Source organism: Engystomops pustulosus, chromosome 2 (assembly GCF_040894005.1).
Source record: "Engystomops pustulosus chromosome 2, aEngPut4.maternal, whole genome shotgun sequence".
Taxonomy (NCBI): Eukaryota; Metazoa; Chordata; class Amphibia; order Anura; family Leptodactylidae; genus Engystomops; species Engystomops pustulosus.
The window spans coordinates 217,287,724-217,305,842 of record NC_092412.1 but is presented as its reverse complement, the minus strand read 5'-3'; the positions used below and the strand labels follow the sequence as shown (position 1 = coordinate 217,305,842).

Sequence of the window (18,119 nt, the reverse complement as noted above, 5' to 3'; positions counted from 1 at the left end):
CCTCTGATGCCAGTGAATATAAGATAAAAGGTGATTTATGTGAATGAAAACGAAACAATTTTTAGGTAAAAGAAGGGGATAAGTCCGTTAATAGAGCTGTCACTAGCTGTATATGTGCAAATGTGGTGACAGGTTCCCTTTAAATAAAACATTGAAGATTTTTTTAGTCCAGTGCCGGAACTCCTTAAATTTTTCCACAAATCCTTTTAAAATCAACTTTTAAAATTATGCTAATGTGTCACAAGGCTTCCTGAGGTTCTTACCAGAGCCCCACCTTGGTGCAGATTTACAGGCTATTACACTAAGCCTCCACCTTTGGTCCCTCAGCACAGATTGGGACGAGGAAGTGCTCGCACACAGTGTAAGAGTCTGTGAATCTGTAGTACTCGGGGGTTCTGACAACACCCCAGAAGCCTTCTGGACTATTAGAATAATAATAAAAGTTGATTTTAGTATGAAGGAGGCCATGAATAACAAATATGGTCACAGAGTACATGAGTACATGTCCCAAGTCTATCATGTTTAATTCTGATTGTAGATTTCCACTACATATTTGGGGTGTATTTCACAGAATGTGACTGGATCTCTCTGCAAGCCTTACTGATACATAATGTACAGATTTATGCAATAAGTCTAGCACGTGAACAGACCATAATTCTGGCAATGTAAAGCAATCGCCTCCTGTGATTTCTTTCTGGTGCAGAAGAAACAAATCACCTTTTGTTTGCTGTTCTGCAAATCCCAGGCATTTCTCAAGGACACGCACTACCTGTCTGGTTCCAGGGTTACCTGCTAACTGCATGCACCTCCCAGTTATCAAGTAATCTGTAGAAATCCTGGTGAGCTCTGCCGAGTTGGCAGTAATTGGAGCTGAACAGGATGTCCGCTTAGACAGGAAGCAAATAGTCAACTGTTGTCAATAGTCTGCCTTCAGGTCTGTGTCTTCTGATCCTCCCACAACACAGGAGATGAAGGAACCGAGAAGTGTAATGAAAGAAAACATATCACAGTTCTAAGAGAAAAGTCATTGCCTGGAACACAATAACCATGACACGGCAGAGCGCTTCGGCTTATTGACTCTCCTCGGCTATTGTCGTCTGCTTCCATACCGGGTGGTGCCTTTCTCAATCATTAGTTATTTTCCTGTCCCATCCACTATGTGATTAAACAGATGTTTTATTGTGATCCGTTGTATCAAAACGCCAGTCCCCGCATTGTTTTCTCCGGAGGTTACTGATCATTGCTGATGGAAAGCTCAGCATGCGGAGAATATCGAATGCAATAATCCCTTGTCCTACCAGAAGTGACTGATCATTACACAAAGCTATCAAAAGTAAGTTACTCAGGCATTTTGACCTACTATAATGTATAGTATACATCTGCACGCTCCTCCTACCATTGATTCGGGAGTGTAAATGACTACAAGGCCCCCTTCATGTGCGGGAAGCCGGCAGGATGTGGGACGTCACAGGAAGTCCCTCGTCACGTGACCTGTGGCTCCTGGCCGAGAAAGGGTAAACATTAGGTTAAAGGGGTTGTCCACTTTCAGCAAATAATTTATAAGCTTTGTGTTATGAAAAGTTATACAAATTTCCAATATATTTTCTGTATCAGTTATTCACTGTTTTCTAAATCTCCGCTTGCTGTGCTACTATAGAAAGCTTCTATATTTACTTCCATTGGATAGAGATCTGTCCATGATCATGTGACGTCACACAGGTGCACGAGCCGCTATTATCACAGAGCGTAATCAGAGTACTGTATTTTTCGGACTATAAGGCGCACAAAAAATCCTTTTGATTTTCTCAGAAATCAAAGGTGCGCATTATAGTCCAGTGCGCCTTATATATGAACTGTACTTACAGACAACAGCTGCCTTGAACTGTGCACAGGTCTGCCACCTGCTGGTCATTCATCCTTATAATCAGGTGCGCCTTATAATCTGATGCGCTTTATATATGAACCTAGACGTTTTAGCAGGCATTAATTGATGGTGCGCCTTATAGTTCGAAAAATACGGTATGTGTTTGAAAGTGATATTGATGATTTTATCAATATATAATTGATAAGATAGCTTACCTGATGTCCCCATATAATATTGTTTCTCCTTATTGGTTACATTCTGACTCACAGAAGAGGTGGACGCTCCATTTATTTGTCAGAACAAACCTGTAAATGGTGTGGAACCTCACTGATATCCGATATCGCTGAATGTATTTATTATTATAATCTTTATCTTATTCTGGCCTCCTACTTTATATCATTGTTTGTGAACCTCTGTCAGTGGACTTTTTTTTAGCTTTTTTGTGGATGTTCCCTATATCTCATGGACATACATCCTTGGCTTGTGTTTTCAGTAGGCAAAGGAGTCTGTATCAGACTCCTGTAGTGGTTGCTTATCACTTTTGAGAACTATGGATTAGGCATGTTTAAATCCAACATGTCTGACCTCCTGAGGGCAACGGTCATGACATGGTTATTCATATTACCAGTAGTCATCTGGCGTGTATGGGCACTTTTTTTCATTTTTTACCAAAAACGTTTGTTTTTTTTAGTGTGCATTGAAGTGGGTTAAAAATCTAGAATGGAACGTTCATAATTTCCCTAATCATTTTGGTTTCTTGTATACAGTAACCTTGATTGTTGTGGGCTGAGTGGTGACACACCAGGGAACTGTTCTTCTATAAATCACACCTTTTCATGGATGAGTTCAGTCATTGACCTTGTAATATTCATTCTTGTTTGCTGAGTTTGCTGTTCTATAAACTGTATTAGTAGGGAAATTATGTCTGTATTTCCGACACCGTAATAACAAAACTTGATGCTATGTGTGAACCATGACCTATTTTATTACAATGCACTTTTAGTACACTTATAGGCGATGTCTTGAAGGAAAAGGCACATTCTAGGTATCGGTAGTGAGTGACTGATGTCAGGTTATAGATAGCAAGTTGGATTTCTTATCCCCCATGGCACCTTTTTGCAGGCACCCTATTAAAATGAATAGGAGCGTAACTTGTCATAATTGTCATGTTTAATACTTTAATTAAGAAAATAGTGCTTGTACCGAGGTAAGTACAAGTTGCAGGTCATTGTGACCCATGTTGCCCTACAGCACTGCCGGTGGGTACCCTCCGCTCATTACTGAATGTACGCCTCCTCCTTCAACACTATGTTACTGGTAGGTGGCCATGTAGATGTACTTGCCCAATGTCATGGGCATGGTGTTTGAGTGCAGGTTACCCTTCAACCCCCCAATCCCTATATCTCGTACAGCCAGAGGAGTACGTAAATATGGTTGACTCTATTAGGGGGTGTGCTCACCCTGGTTATATTTTGAATTTATGACTAACCCCTTAAATGTATAAGTACTATGACTCTTGGTGACCAAAGCTGCTTCTTCTGTTGTAGTTTAAAGCCCTTGTCTCTTTCTCACTATATTGTTTCATATGTGTTCACGTTTATATATCTATCCATAGCCGGGTGGTGGGTGGGGGGGCTCCATGCTTCTTGCTTGTCCAACAGCTGTTCCTCCGATCCCGTCACATAACTGCATGTGTGACTCTTTTTTTTTCCCCCCTATATTTTGATATACATCTGTATATATTCTTTTGCTCATTATTTGTTTGTGTCTCAGTTTCTTACGGTCTTTAATTCTTTGACAGAGAGAACTCGATACAACAGCAACAGTATTGGCAAACAGACAAGATGAAAGTGAACAGTCTAGAAAAAAACTTATTGATCAAAGTCGAGAATTCAAAAAGAACACTCCCGAGGTGAGTCAATAACTTTCAGATGTCTCGTCTGTGTCGCGGTTACAGGAGAGTTTTTAGAGGATAGATTAAAAAATGAAACTGATGTAGGATCTGTTATAAAGATTTTTTTTTAAAAATTACTTTTCTTGTCAATTTTTTTGTTTTATAACTTTTTTGCTTTGAAACCCCTAACAAATTGTGTTTTTCAGAATAAAATATGTTTTAGTCAGTAGATGGGTGCAAGCGCTGCGGAATTTGATGGAGCTATATAAATAAAGATTATTATTATAATTCGGTGTGAGAATACTTAAAGGTAACCTTCCATGAGGGTTCTACTATCAGAATTAAATCTGATAATCATGGATCCTAACCTTTTAATTTTTAAAATATCATTTTAGTAATATGTAAAATAACTGCAGAGGCTATGGGGTGTGGAGAAGACTGGCCGTGCATTGGGAGCTATGGCTAGTACACGCCCAAGTAGCCTCTGCAGTTAATTTACATATTACTAAAATAAAGTTTTTAACAAGTTAGAATAGGTTCCAGGATTATTAAATTACAGATTAGGGCAGAGGCAGGATGAATCGAGCATCAGATCTACTTCTGATAGTAGATTCCTTATGGTAGGTTTCCTTTAAATGCAATTCCTGCTATTTGTCTGCTATTTGGGTCACAGCATTTTATACCTCTGTAACCAAGTCTAATGCCAAACACTTAATGACCAGGTGTCGTTAACAAAAGTACACAAGTGAGGAAAGATCACGTAAAGGTTTCTTAATTATTGTCACAGGTCTATGTGTTGCCAATATTCTCGCATCCTCTGCCGGGTTTTGAAAGGTTTTTTTGTTGTACAGTGAAAACTGAGCCATTCTCTTGTTCTGTGGTTGTCTCTAAAATAGGTTTGAGTGGGAATGTGAGAATTAATCTTGGAGTTTTTGTTTTGTAGTTTTCTGTTTCGTGTGAACTGTTGCATTAGGTAACCAGCTATGTCTGTCAGCATATAGGACAGTCAGTTTAATAAAACAAGTAATTGAAGGGAATCTGTAAACAGTTTAGAGCCCTGGTGATCTGGGTAAACATACCTTTATATACATTATTAGTAGCAGCAGAACTATTGAACAGTGGAATACTATTCCAGGATTCTCTCTGGACTTTGAGAACTCTGGTGCACTGGTGTTTCTGAACACAACATAGCCCCTCCCCCAAAGTACTTGCTGTAGGATATAAAGAGAAGCTGCAACAGCAGCGACTCATAGCAGAGGGGAGGGGCTGTGCTGATTTCAGAAAAGAGATCTCAACAGTGCAGCAGAATGCTCTGGAGCCAATTGCAATCCTGGAATATAAATGCATTTTTCACTGTCCTGTTTCTACTAACAACATAAGGTTACACACATCTCTAAGGCAAATACTTTACACTGCATGTATGGTCAAAACTGCTGACAGATTCCCTTTAGTGATAACACCTTGGCTTTTTGTAGTGTTTTACTTTGTCTTTTCTCTTTGTTGTACTGGCCCTTTAAATATTTCAGTGGGTTATTTTTGGGGTATTGCTGAACTTTAGTAAATTACTTACATTCCCATGTAGATATGTGGTAATGTCAAGAGTTGAGGAAAGGCTAACAATGCGGAATGATTGAAAATCGTGCGGTGGCGACAGTATTTTGAATAGGATAACCCCACATCTTTATGCCTATGAAAGTATCCGTGAGGCTTGTGTCATAAATTCTTATTAGCTGTGTGCAGAATTTTCATCCAAGCCGATAGAAAAGAAGAAAACTGGTATTGGCAGCGTATAGGTTAATATAATTAGCACCCTGGAGACATATATGCATTTTGCCCTTGGATGCACAAACTGTTTTTAGCATCAACAGCTGGTTTCATGTGTGCACTGTTAAACTGAATATTTTCTTGGTGGATTGCCTCTGAGCAATTTTTTAGTAATCGCTTCTCATGCATGTGAAAAGTACCATCCTTCAAGGAAGGAATCTTAGGAAGTGAAATGCAGGCTAGGATCACTGATGCTCATTTATTCCCAATATGTAAACGAGGGTTGGGAAACGTGAAATATTTTTCGTAAAAAAACAAAAACAAAATTGTTTATAAAATTTACAAAGGCATTATGGAAATTTTACCCAGATTTAGGCCTCATGCACTTGACCGTATCTTCTCTATTTATACGGCTGTATACTGACCGTAAATACGGGACGTATTGCATCATATGGCATGGCAGTATGGCATCATATTGCACCATATCTATATAAAATACAGTGGGCTGGCAGATGATGGATGGCTGACTATTGGCCGTCTGACAGAATGCTCCTCCCACTGGTTTTGGATCCTGCACATATATACGGCGGCATACAGTGCACAGCCATATGCAGCACGTACTTAGGCTACATTCAGACTATGTATGCCCGCCGTGTGGTAGTACAGTGGGCATACATCGGCGCTACGGAGAGGATGCCCCTGCCCCTCTCCATAGGAATATACAGCGCACAGCGCCGTATCACGTAGAAAGATAGGACATGTCCTTTCTTTCTACGGGCTACGGAGCAGTACGGTGCTGCACCGTACCGCTCCCTTACAAGGTCGTGAGCCCATAGCTCACCGTATGTCGACCGTACATACTTCCCTCATACATGTGTGTCAATGCAGCCTAAGTCTGTATTTTATACGTTCCCATTTGTCTTCTATTGGCCGTATGGAACGGAAATCCGGTGGAAAATAGGACCTGCTCCTTTGCATTTTTATACATCCCACTCGTGGTTCGGTACAGTGGACAATCTGGCCATGTACATGGATGGACGTATTGCCCATTGGAATGCATAGGGTCGTATATATATGGTCGATTTTATACAATCGTTTGCATGGGGCCGTATTCTTATGGACGAGAGATGGCCTATCACATTCTTTCTCTTTTTACAACTTTTTTGGGTGTGTTGGTAGAATTGCTCTTTTTTTTTTTTTTTTTTTTTGCGTTTTTTTCAACAGTAGAGCAAAGTCAATGTTGTCTGAGTTTCCCAGTGTTGTGCCTAATTTATTTTTGGAATTGAGATGTTTTAAATAGACGTTAAGTTTTGGTGCAAAAAGCTGCAAAAAGAAAAAAAAACACCTCCACTCAAGATAAATGACCCCTTTGATTTGTGACCAAACTGCATAAATCTTAGTATATCAGTTATATTATTAAACAGTTTACATGATAGGTTGTAATGCACATGAAAGTAGCCCAAACCACTGTCGAGAAGTGCTCTGCATCTTTTGCACATTTCCAGTATTGTGATATTTTTAGTAAAATTAACATGAAGTCCGGCCATATTCTCTGCCAATTTTTAATTTGCTTCTTAGAATGATGACTGATGACTGTGTATTTGATCAAAAACTAAGTGATACTTCACAATCAGTTGCTAAGAATTTCATTCAAACAGGGCAACATATACAGGGCAACAATAGTAACCATCACAACAACACACAATGTGTGGCTTTTTGCCATTTTTGGACTGTTATCTGTGACTATTTTATCAGAATAGTTTTACTGCCTTCTGGAATATTTTTGTGGTCTGAAAACCACCAAATCAAAGCCAACTTTAAAAGTATTTTAAAATGTTTTTCTTTCTTTTATTCCTTTTTAACATAACCAGGTTATACACTGTATATACTGTATGTATACAGTGTATTTCCATGTTGTGATACAAAAAATGCCCCTATATTTACTGTGATCATAAACGTAGATTTTGAAGCCATTATACAAACCTTATAACTTTAGTAGCAAAAAACCTTTTCACCACTACATTATGTGAGCACAGTCTTATTAAAGGTGCTTTATATTGTTAAAGTAAAACTAAACTAAAAATGCCTAAAAGAATTGTGCAGATGATAATGGTAAACTTTGAACCTAATAAATATGTTTCTGTGTCCTTCTTTCCCTCTGCCTTTTTTCCTTATTTAAGCAATTTGTGTAAATCAGGTTTGTATCCTGTATCCGCTGATAGCTGAGAGATAAAGGAGCCTGCTAAAGTGTTAATTACTTTACACACAGTCTAACATCCTCAGAAAACACCAAGGGAAATATTCTCTAGGTAGGGAAAGAGTTTTCTTATCTGCCTGAAGTGGATGGACATCTGGATGATTTCAGATACACTGCTCACTACAGGAAAAATGGCAGAAAAAAAGACACATAGAAGCTTCTTTACCTTATCAAGAATATTACAATGTTTTCTTTTATCCCCTGCTACATTCATTTCTAAAATTAAAAAAGCAAGCTTCAAAGCTTTAGTTACACTTTAAAATTTGCTAAAATACGAAGCTTCATTCGTGTAGTCCTTCACCTAGATTGTCAGCCTCACAGGTCAGTTCCTCCTTCCACTTGAAACAGATCAGTTTTTTTTTTTTTACTTAATACAGACAGTCCCCTACTTAAGGACACCCGATTTACAGACGACCCCTAGTTACAGATGAACCCCTCTGCCCCCTGTGATCTTTGGTGAAGCTCTCTGAATGCTTTACTTTAGTCCCAGACTGCAATGTCCAGCTGTAAGGTGTCTTTAATGAAGCTTATTGATAATCCTTGGTCCAATTACAGCAAAAAATTTTAAAACTCCAATTGTCACTGGGGCAATATAATATTTTATATATAATATATATGTAATATTATATATAAAAATTAGTATTTATAAATTTTATATAATATATATATTTGTGTATATTCTGTACAGTTTTAGAATCTCTCTGCATCTGTACTTTATTTTATCAATTTTTTTGCACACGTATATTCACCTTTTCCATAATGACACATGATTACTGTATTCCTCCTACAGAGGTTACATATAGAGCAGCCCCCTCTCTGTAATGCGCTTTGCATGGAAAACGCTGTTTTGATAAAGAATAAAGGCAATGTTGAGAACAGGGAAAATAGAGTGTTTTTTTTCTATACTCCAGGATTCTTTGTGCATTAACACATCCAGAGAGTTGATGAATATATGGAAAAATGGATTTGTGCTTTTACACTGCGTCTACAATGTGACAATAAATCCACTTTTTTTTCCCTTTTAAAATGTCTCGCTGTATGATTTATGATTGCCTAACGTATTACTAAATTCATAGTAGGTGTTTTAGTTGGCAACGACAGAATCAGGAGATTTTGTAAACCTTTTAGTACCCTGCTTTTTCTTGTGTCTGTAGTTCAGAGTGAAATATATGTAGAGAAATGTTTCGAGGCAGATCTACCCACCTTAACTCTTCACGCTGTGGTTCCTTAGCCGTAATGAAACGTAAACGTGCAAATACCATAAAAGTATACTTATTATATTCTAAAAACAAAAAGATATTCGGAAAAAAAACCTTTAAGACCCGTTACTAGTTTGCTTTTAATTCCCCAATTGGATTCTATTCTTTGAATCAAAGTCACTACAAAGTTGCAACGTTTTAAACCTCTTGTTTAAGAGTTAAAGATGAATCGGATGGTTCCGACCCGTGTGTCACCGGCCTTCCAGTCTGGATATAAATATCCATCCAAGACCAAAGCTGGTCAAACTCATTGGACAATAATTCTGTTAAAGCCTAGTTTTTGTCATTTGGTCAATAATATAATACATGTATCATCATCTCCTGAAAGCTACATCTTGACAAGTTGCTTACCAGTGTCAGCTACCAGTCTTTCAATTGGTTTGGTTATTATATGTTTGGGCCAACTTGTTTTTGATTAACAAAACAATGAAAGAAACGAGTTCTGACTTTTTGTATTTAAAGGAAACCTAACACCACGGATCTTCCTATTAAGGCAGATCCGGTGGCAGGTTCCTCTAATGTAGAGTTGTATATCCCTTTTTAGGGCTATTTCTTTTGTGGCCTATAATTTTTGTAAATATTAATTCACCCAATATTAAAATTTTCTACAGAGACTGCTGGGGTGTGGAGTAGCCGGAGCTGAGGCCACACGGCGCGGCTACTCCACGACCCAGCAGCCTCTTGCGTTCCGCCTACCCCAACATCTTCGGCGCGCAGCTCCTGGTAGCTGCGCACATTCGTCTGTGAAGCTGGGTTCTCCGCATGCGCAGTAGCTCTGGCTTCAGAGCCGCTGGCTGCGCCTCGGTTCTGAAGCAGGAGCTATTGCGCATGTGCAGAACCCAGCTTCACAGCCGGGTGCACGCAGCTACCAGAGGGGGGGGTATGAGGGCGATTTGCATGGATAACACATGCCCTTGGGTAGGCTTACAAAGTTAATTATCTGGGAACAAGAGCAATGAAATTTTAGCAAAAACAGTGTTGGCAGCGTTAACATTGTACTATGGGAACCTGTTGTTAGGTTTATTAATGAAAATATGATGACAGGTTCCCTGGCTGTTAAAGGGTTCATAAATTTGGCTAAACCCTCCATTATAATAAATGGGAGTTCTATTTTTGTTTGCACATATAACGATCATACAAACTGTGTAAACCTTTTTTATTACAATACTAGATTCACACCTGGACATTATTGCCTATTTACATTTAGCCGATTGTAGACATAACTGCCACATTTTTGTCCAAGAAAAACTCGTTTGTTGCCCGTGGCAACCACACACAGTGCAGCTTTAATATTAGTAATTTAACAAAACAAAAAAAAAGCATTAGCTCTGATTTGGTTTCTTTGGGCAACAATACTGGGATTTTGAGGATTTTGACCATTGACACCCTGACTGCCAGAGGTCGCACTAACATTTTTCCAGAAGGGTAATAATACTCCTCTCACAATTTTTGAGGAGTATTTTTAACCCAGAAGGAGTACGAAATTTTCACTACTAAATATATAACTCCCAGGCGTATATATATAGTGTTAAGAGACATCTATTAATACAAGGAAAAAGTTACCGCTCCTGTTTTCTGTGCTTAAAAGGGTTTTCCCACAAATTCAAGTTAGGCCTTATCCACGGGATAGGGTCTAATTTGAATTCTCAGGAAAACCCCTTTAGGGAGCATGCACACGTTTTTTATGCGTTTTTGACGCATCCAAAGGCTTCGCTTGTTGAAGTAACACTGCGTTTTAGCAAATGCAATGGAAACGCAATGTTACTTCAACATGTGATCAAGGCTGAAGCCTTTGGAATGCTTCACAACATTTTTATGGTGTGTTCACACATGAGCTGAGAAGAGATTTGCCTAATTACATTGCTGTCAACATTATGTTAACAAAACACAGGAATCAACGCAACGTGGACAGCAATATAATTAGGCAAATCTCTTCTCAGCTGTTGTAATGCGTTTGAAAACGTATGTACCTCACCCTTAGGGCTCTGTCCCACGTTGCGTTTGCAAACGCAGACAAAACCGCGCCCACCGGGGCGGTCCGATCGCATCGGCATTTCTATGGAAACGCCTGCGATCGGGTACGAGCCGCCTGTGTTTTGCGTTAAATTAATGCAATACACCGGCGGCTCGTTCCCGATCGCAGGCGTTTCCATAAAAATGCCGATGCGGACTGCGGACCGCCCTGGTGGGCGCGGTTTTGTCTGTGTTTGCAAACGCAACGTGGGACAGCGCCCTCAGGCTACATTCACACTACCATATGGGGGCGTATGTAAAACCACAAGCTTGTGGCTGTACATATTTCCCCAATAGATGGCCACACAGAGTGATACCGCTCTGTACACGGGAAAATGACATGTCTTTCCCCGTGTTACGGCCAGTACCCAATGCATTTCAATTGAGAGGGTCGGGGTCACCTCCTCATCCTCTCCATGGTGCAGAACGTACGCCTTGTGTGAATGCAGCCTTATTGTCTACCCAGCGGACTATGGCGGCCGGCGGCCCCCAGACCAGTCCGGGGCTGATGCTGCTGAAATTTTATTTAATTAGGTTTCTGCGGTTTTGGGACATAACCGTTTTTTTTTTTTTTTTAATACAGGGGCACATTTAGGGAGGAACACATAATATATGTGTTCCCTGCTTTTCTTTTATATAGATCACAGATAACAGTGAACTAATGGTAAGAGCCCATTGGATCAGTGTCATCAGTGATCTGTATACAGAGACATGCAGAGAGGATGCACAGCACCTTCCCTGCAGCCTCTCACTGTATACAGGGGCTGCTGTGACAGGGGACCGATTATTATCAGTCCCATGTCACAGTACACGATCGGGCTGTCACATAGACAGCACGATCCTGTTACTGGCTGTGTGCACGATCGCACACCGATCAGGAGCACAGCCCCGGCAACAGATATCCCTCCCCCACCCCTCGCTTGGCTCCTCCATCTCTCACCTATCGTTCGGCTCCGCCCCCACCACCCGCTCGGCTCCGCCCCCACCACCCGCTCGGCTCCGCCCCCACCACCCGCTCGGCTCCGCCCCCACCACCCGCTCGGCTCCTCCATCTCTCGCCTATCTCTCAGCGCGGACTGTGAGCTGGAAGTCCCTCCCTGTCCTGCCTCCAGCGCTGCGATCCTGCAGAGAATATCTTGCAGGATCGCAGCCGGCAGCGTCACCGCTTGGAAGCGGCAGCTCACAGGAAAATCACCAAGCGTATTAATACGCTTGGTGATTTTTTGGGGGAGTAAATCAGCCTCTAAACGCGTCTATGACGCGTGTAGAGGCGTTATCGCGACCTCTGCTGACTGCTATTATTAAAGGGAAAAAAAATGAAATCCAAAAACCTTACCTCACTTCTCCCATCAAGGAGCATTAACCTTATTATACGTTGGTTTTTCTAAATGGGACCATTTGTTCTGCAGCAAATGACGCGCCACAGTCTCTTTGTTTTCTTATTAATGTGACCGCTGTAAGTAATTTCTAAATGGTGAAATGTATGAGATGAATCTAGATTTTGAGCTTTTCTTCATCAGTTGCTCTCTTGCTAAGTTCCTAATTGCTTATAATTACTGTATCGTACATGAGTAGGCGTAATTTTCTGGTAAACTAACCATTCTGTTCAGACTCATTATACACAGCTCCAGCCGCTTATAATCAGATTCTGACGTGGCTCATCAAAGTTCAACAGGGATAATTTTGCTTTAGTTAACAGTAAATGCACACAGGCTAATCCTTTCCATCAATTCTATGCTCGCTGCTGATGACTGACGCAAAACTAAGGTATTCATATGTTGTAGCACCTGGGTGTTTCGAGTGTTTAATAGGGTTACTTGATCAAAAATGACCCTGATTTAGAATATGTCCCACTCCCGATTTTGCCAAGGGAAGTAGTGGCCAACAAGGAATTTTCCTAATTATGGCCAATGGAGTGAATGGAAACATTGGCCATCCTTGTAATACTAGGACACTTGTATAGATAGTCTCTCCATCTCAGCCCGTTTAGAAGGTCCTAAGAGGATGGTCCTTAATTAGGAATATAGACATAAGTTGTCTTAAAGAACCCACTTAAAGTTTATTGTCTATTGTTCGCAACATTAGGGTGGTGCCTCACTAAGTGGTCATTGAGAGACTTTGTTCCAGACATTATGCCTCCGTCTGCTAAGGATAAGTTGCACGGTTCCATTAAACATGTATATATGTACCTGCACCTTTGCCTCCTTTGAGAGCTTCAGCCTTTCCCTGTTCTCACCAGGCTGCCCTCTGCATGTATACACAACTTCCTGTTTCTTACTCCTTCAGTCCATCCTAGTGGGGTCACCTACTGTTCTTCTTTCACTCACACTCCATTTCACTGACAGACCCAGGAAGAGGGGAGGGAAGGGAGCAGCATGATTTATAATCTCCTGCTGCACGCTCCTCCTATTCATCAGTGCTTAGACAGGATTAAAGTAAGTATCGGGAATGCTGAATCAGTTGATGAGCATTCAGGCATTATTATTAAGAGTAAAGGCACAAGAGGAACTTATGTATAAGGGTGGCCAACCCCTCACAAGGGAGACACTCGCAATATTTGCAGCACCAAGTCCCTGACTTCCGCCTAAGTTTGCTCCTCTGCCCATTGGAGTAGGAGCCAAATCGGAGGACTTATAAGCTTCTTCAAACGAGAATGCAGCCTAAAAGATAAAATATGTAAAGTCCTTCATTTATATTTTGAATCATAGAACGCAAATTGGGGAAGACGCCAATGGGAGCCATTTTGTTGCCGCTAGTTGTGTAATTTGAGACATTCCCTTTGATGCATATTAATACATGTTAATATTACTATGGCTAATGTTATGTAATGTTTGAGTGATGTAATGCAATGATGTTTAATTACAGCGAGTGTGGCGTGCTCCTCTTCAGGAGGGTGGGGTTTAATATATTTTTCTAAATGCAGATTAGTGTCTCCAGCTCTATGTGCAAAGGACATTACTCAACTCTGAGAACCATCAGGTATTAATCCTGTAATTAACTTACATGACAGCCTGTCTGTGTAATTTAACACTTCGGCTGCAAAGCCATTCATTTATTTCTTATCTAGAAGTTTGGTTTTTTTTATTATTATTATTATTATTCTTATATATTTTATCATTTATATTTTTATCAACACTGGGTTCTTGTTCATACAGTGCAGTGGTGTTTTTTTTTTTTTCCCTTTTTTCAATTTATAAAAGAAAATATGTGCCTGCAATAACGCACAGGCTTAACTGTCATGTAAACAATGTCACACAAGGATTGGTGTGGTTTTACAATATATTCGGGACACAGAGCTTGCAGAGGGATTTCCCCAGTAGTCTAGTATTTACGAAGCTTGATGCATTCTGCAGTGTTATACAGTAGATGGTCGGTATTGCATATGGCTGAAAGGCAGTGACTGAACTCTGGTCTTTTGACAAGTCTATAGGATTTTCTTACTAACCTGTCTTGTGACGTCAGAATCAACTTGGGGCTTGTTTCATATCAAGCCAAAAGTCACCTACTGTCAGGTGATAGTAGTAAACTTTTTTATATTCTTTATTATTGCTTCTTTCTCCTGCAGTGAGCAGTGTATCTGAAAGCCTTTTGAGCTCCATCCATTTCAGATAGATAAGGAGTCTAATGATTAACTCTTTTCGTACCTAGATAATATTTCCCTGGATAATTCAGCTCTATGAGGAGATTAGACTACCGAGGGTTGGTCTGTAAAGAGTTAAGACATTGTCCAGGACAGGCAGCTGATTTACGCACACCTATTAAATAATGAAGAAAGGCAGGGGAAAACAAAGGACACAGGCCGATTTCTGTAAATCTTTACTATTCTCATCTGCACGATTATTTTATAAAATTTTGTTGGAAGTTTAGATCTTTTTGAATTTTGATTCTGGTACTTCTCACAGGCATCAGCATTTTAATTTGTTTCACAATACCTCAGGTGTGTTAACATGACTGCTATAATAAATTAATGTTTTCCCAATGATATAGCAATTCTTGAGCTTTGCATTTCTATGGTAATATAATTCTAGAAATATAAAAATACAAGGGGGTTTTACCAATAGGGGTGGTGGCAACATAAACTGGAACGGCTTACTCAGACTTTGGGAACGCCTCTCTGACAAAAGGGCAATGTGAATGCTCAGTTGTCTATTGATCTGGAAGAATAGAGGCATTGCACAGAGTTCTCAGAAAAGACTCTTTAGACAATACACATCTATCAGGCAGATAGTTCATCACACAAGTGTAAATCTATCAGAAGAGCAGACGTGTTTATGCCGGAATATCAGATATTTAGTGTTGTGCTAAAGTTCAGCTACACCACTATGACATCTGCAGCCTATCATATGGCCATATGAATACTTTGCCTTCATTTGAATAAGAAGGTCGAAAAGATATTCTGCCCCGAAGAGCTGGAAACAATGGTAGGATGTCCCATTGCTTCACATGTCACCAGATATATGTCTGCCATGTGGGATGAGAATAATTAGTAATAAATGGGGGGTTATCCAACGTAGTGCAGAGGCAAATGGAGGTACTTTGGTTTCTCCAAATGTTCTTTTTCACTTTGTTGGATAAACATTTCACAATCCCATGCACCATGTTTAGCATCTCTTTATTCTACTTTTCGCTCTCAGCCTTTTGACATTTTTATTGGTCTATTCACATTCTCCTGAACAACCACGATAAATATTCCTAGATTAAAACACATCAACTTGCCAAGTAAAGTGTGTGGCGCGATTTATAGAGAAAGCAACTTTCTTCTGTGTTTATTACCTAGAACGTCATAATCGATAATGCATCTGTAATAGGATTCGAGTAATAATTGTAGACGGGGGCTGTAACAAATTGCACTTTAGTGGCTCATTGACTTCAATTACATTGTCTCGTATGGAATCTCTGTCTTCCCATTACATGTGGGGGTTAGGCAAGGAAGTTTGTCTTGTTTGGGCCAGATACATTGTGCGTACTACAGAAAGACCCTAAAATCCACTGGTTTATTAACCACATTGAGATGAATCTTATCACTGGTTGGTCTATGTTGCACAGCACCTTTACCGATTATCCATTTCCTGAACAGTTAGGTGCTTCACACCTTTTAACACTCTTTATTGTATGCTTTAGGGCAGCATGGTGACTCAGTGGTTAGCACTACAGCCTTGCAGCTCGAGGGTCCTGGGTTCAAGTCCCATTCAGGTCAACATCTGTAGAGAGTTCTCTCCATTTTGCGTGGGTTTCCTTCAATTTTATGTTGCATGTTTATTTTGGAGACTTTACTTTTTATGGGGTTAATATAATTTCCTTAAATCTTTAATCAAAATTAGTTTAGCTGCATTCATTAAAATGGCGTGAAGAAAATTATATATATTTTTGACCAGTGGCTTACATAGGAAAGAGAAAACTCCACATCAATGTTGGGTGTGTTGGATTTTTACACTCATTGCAAAACAGTTTGCAACAAAATCCTCTTGCCTGTTTTTTTTGATGACCCCAAACTTTGTATAGGAAAGAGAATTGGACCAATCGGTGTTGCCCCTCCTCTCTCGCGTGGCCCTGTAGCAGACACATGGACTAACCTGTTATCAGTAATAAACGTTATCGCCAGACCGGTTGTTTTCTCCTTTGTTTTTGGGTAGACAGTTTGATAATTTGGGCACATAACACTAGAGGACACGCTGTTCTTTGCCATTGCCGATGTAATTCTCTTTGTACATCACTTCCTGTGCTTTTTGTCTCCACAGCCCTGATTAATTTTTAAGCGTGTTCAGTCATTCTGAAGTCTTTTTGATGTTACTGAAGTAGAAAATGTTGCCGGCTTGTGATGATTGACTGTTTTGGTTTGTCTTGGGATGCGAGACGCTAGAGAGTAGGCACTAGGTACGATGCCAGTGTCTGTGCAGGTTACGAGATTCTGCTTTTTGCTGCTCATGTAATACGCGGGTTCTGTGCTGGGACAGAAAATGGTTTCTACCAGGATTGTTTTCCGCATGTCCACATATCTGGAAGACTGCAGACTTATCACTACTGTAACAAGCATGGGAGATGATTTGTTCAGTGCAATGTATAATTTTTTTAAAGAAAACTATTGAAATAGAATTATTTTTCTTGAGATAAATCGTTTGATTTTACTCCTCCAAGAATTAATCGGGAGTCACAGGAACATAGATGGTAGGTACATGCTCCAATCCAACATACCAATTAAGCAAATGACATTAATAGCTATGGAGCCCAGAGCCCCTCAGGCTCATTTGCATAATTTTTACAGCTTTGTTTTAATAAAAACCAGGGCATAAGAAGCTTAAAGCAGAGTGGACACACACCAGCATGTAAGTGTGCTTGGTTTACAATCCTGGTGGTAGCTGCCCTTTAATCAACCGCACCTTCCACTATATTAACTTGAAGTATAAAATACAGTGACTTAATTCCCTTAATGTTGTTATCTGTATAATTATTGCTGGCTTTCTTTACATATGTTGTTGTTCCTGTTTCTGACAATGGTTGTCCTGGCAGTATGTATAAGGGAATAGGTTCTCGCAGTCCCTTGAGTGTAGGTATCAAATCTGTGCCGTGGACGGAAAAATTACCTTCCTCTGTAAAATACCCTTGTGTGTTAAATGTGAAGTACAGTCTACAGGATGAATGTGACTGAATACTTTCATGTTACTCAAAACATGAAATCTGAGTTGGGGGGGGATTCACGTTTCTCCTTAAAGGAAATCTACCACCTGGGTGCAGTGCTTCCAAAGCAAGAACACTTGAATGCTGGCGTGTGCCTCCTGAAATGGAATCCGTTCTCCTTTCTGCTTCCAATAGTTTACTTTTGAAAAAAAAACGTCTTTTTAAATTATGCAAATGAGCCTCAGGAGCTCATGGCTACAATACAGAAGCCTCTTCTCATTTTGTCATCTGCTAATTATTCACTTCTTCTGCCCACCTCATCCCACTCTGATTGGATGTGTGAAAAATTAGCAGACAATAGAACCAGAAGGGGCTTCTGTGATGTAGCTAGAAGCTCCTGAGGCTCTTTTGCATCATTTTAAAAGATCCTTTTCTCAAAAACTACACTACTTG

General features: G+C 40.0%; 1 protein-coding gene across 3 annotated transcripts in view; it reads left to right on the top strand.

The window, feature by feature from the left end:
- CUX1 (cut like homeobox 1) overlaps positions 1-18,119 on the top strand; it is a 272,705-nt gene that overhangs the window by 35,808 nt on the left and 218,778 nt on the right. For all 3 annotated transcript variants that reach the window (XM_072138168.1, XM_072138167.1, XM_072138166.1), the window contains exon 2: positions 3,666-3,776. In XM_072138168.1, the coding sequence (XP_071994269.1) occupies positions 3,666-3,776 (111 nt within the window). The remainder of the gene's footprint in view (positions 1-3,665; positions 3,777-18,119) is intronic.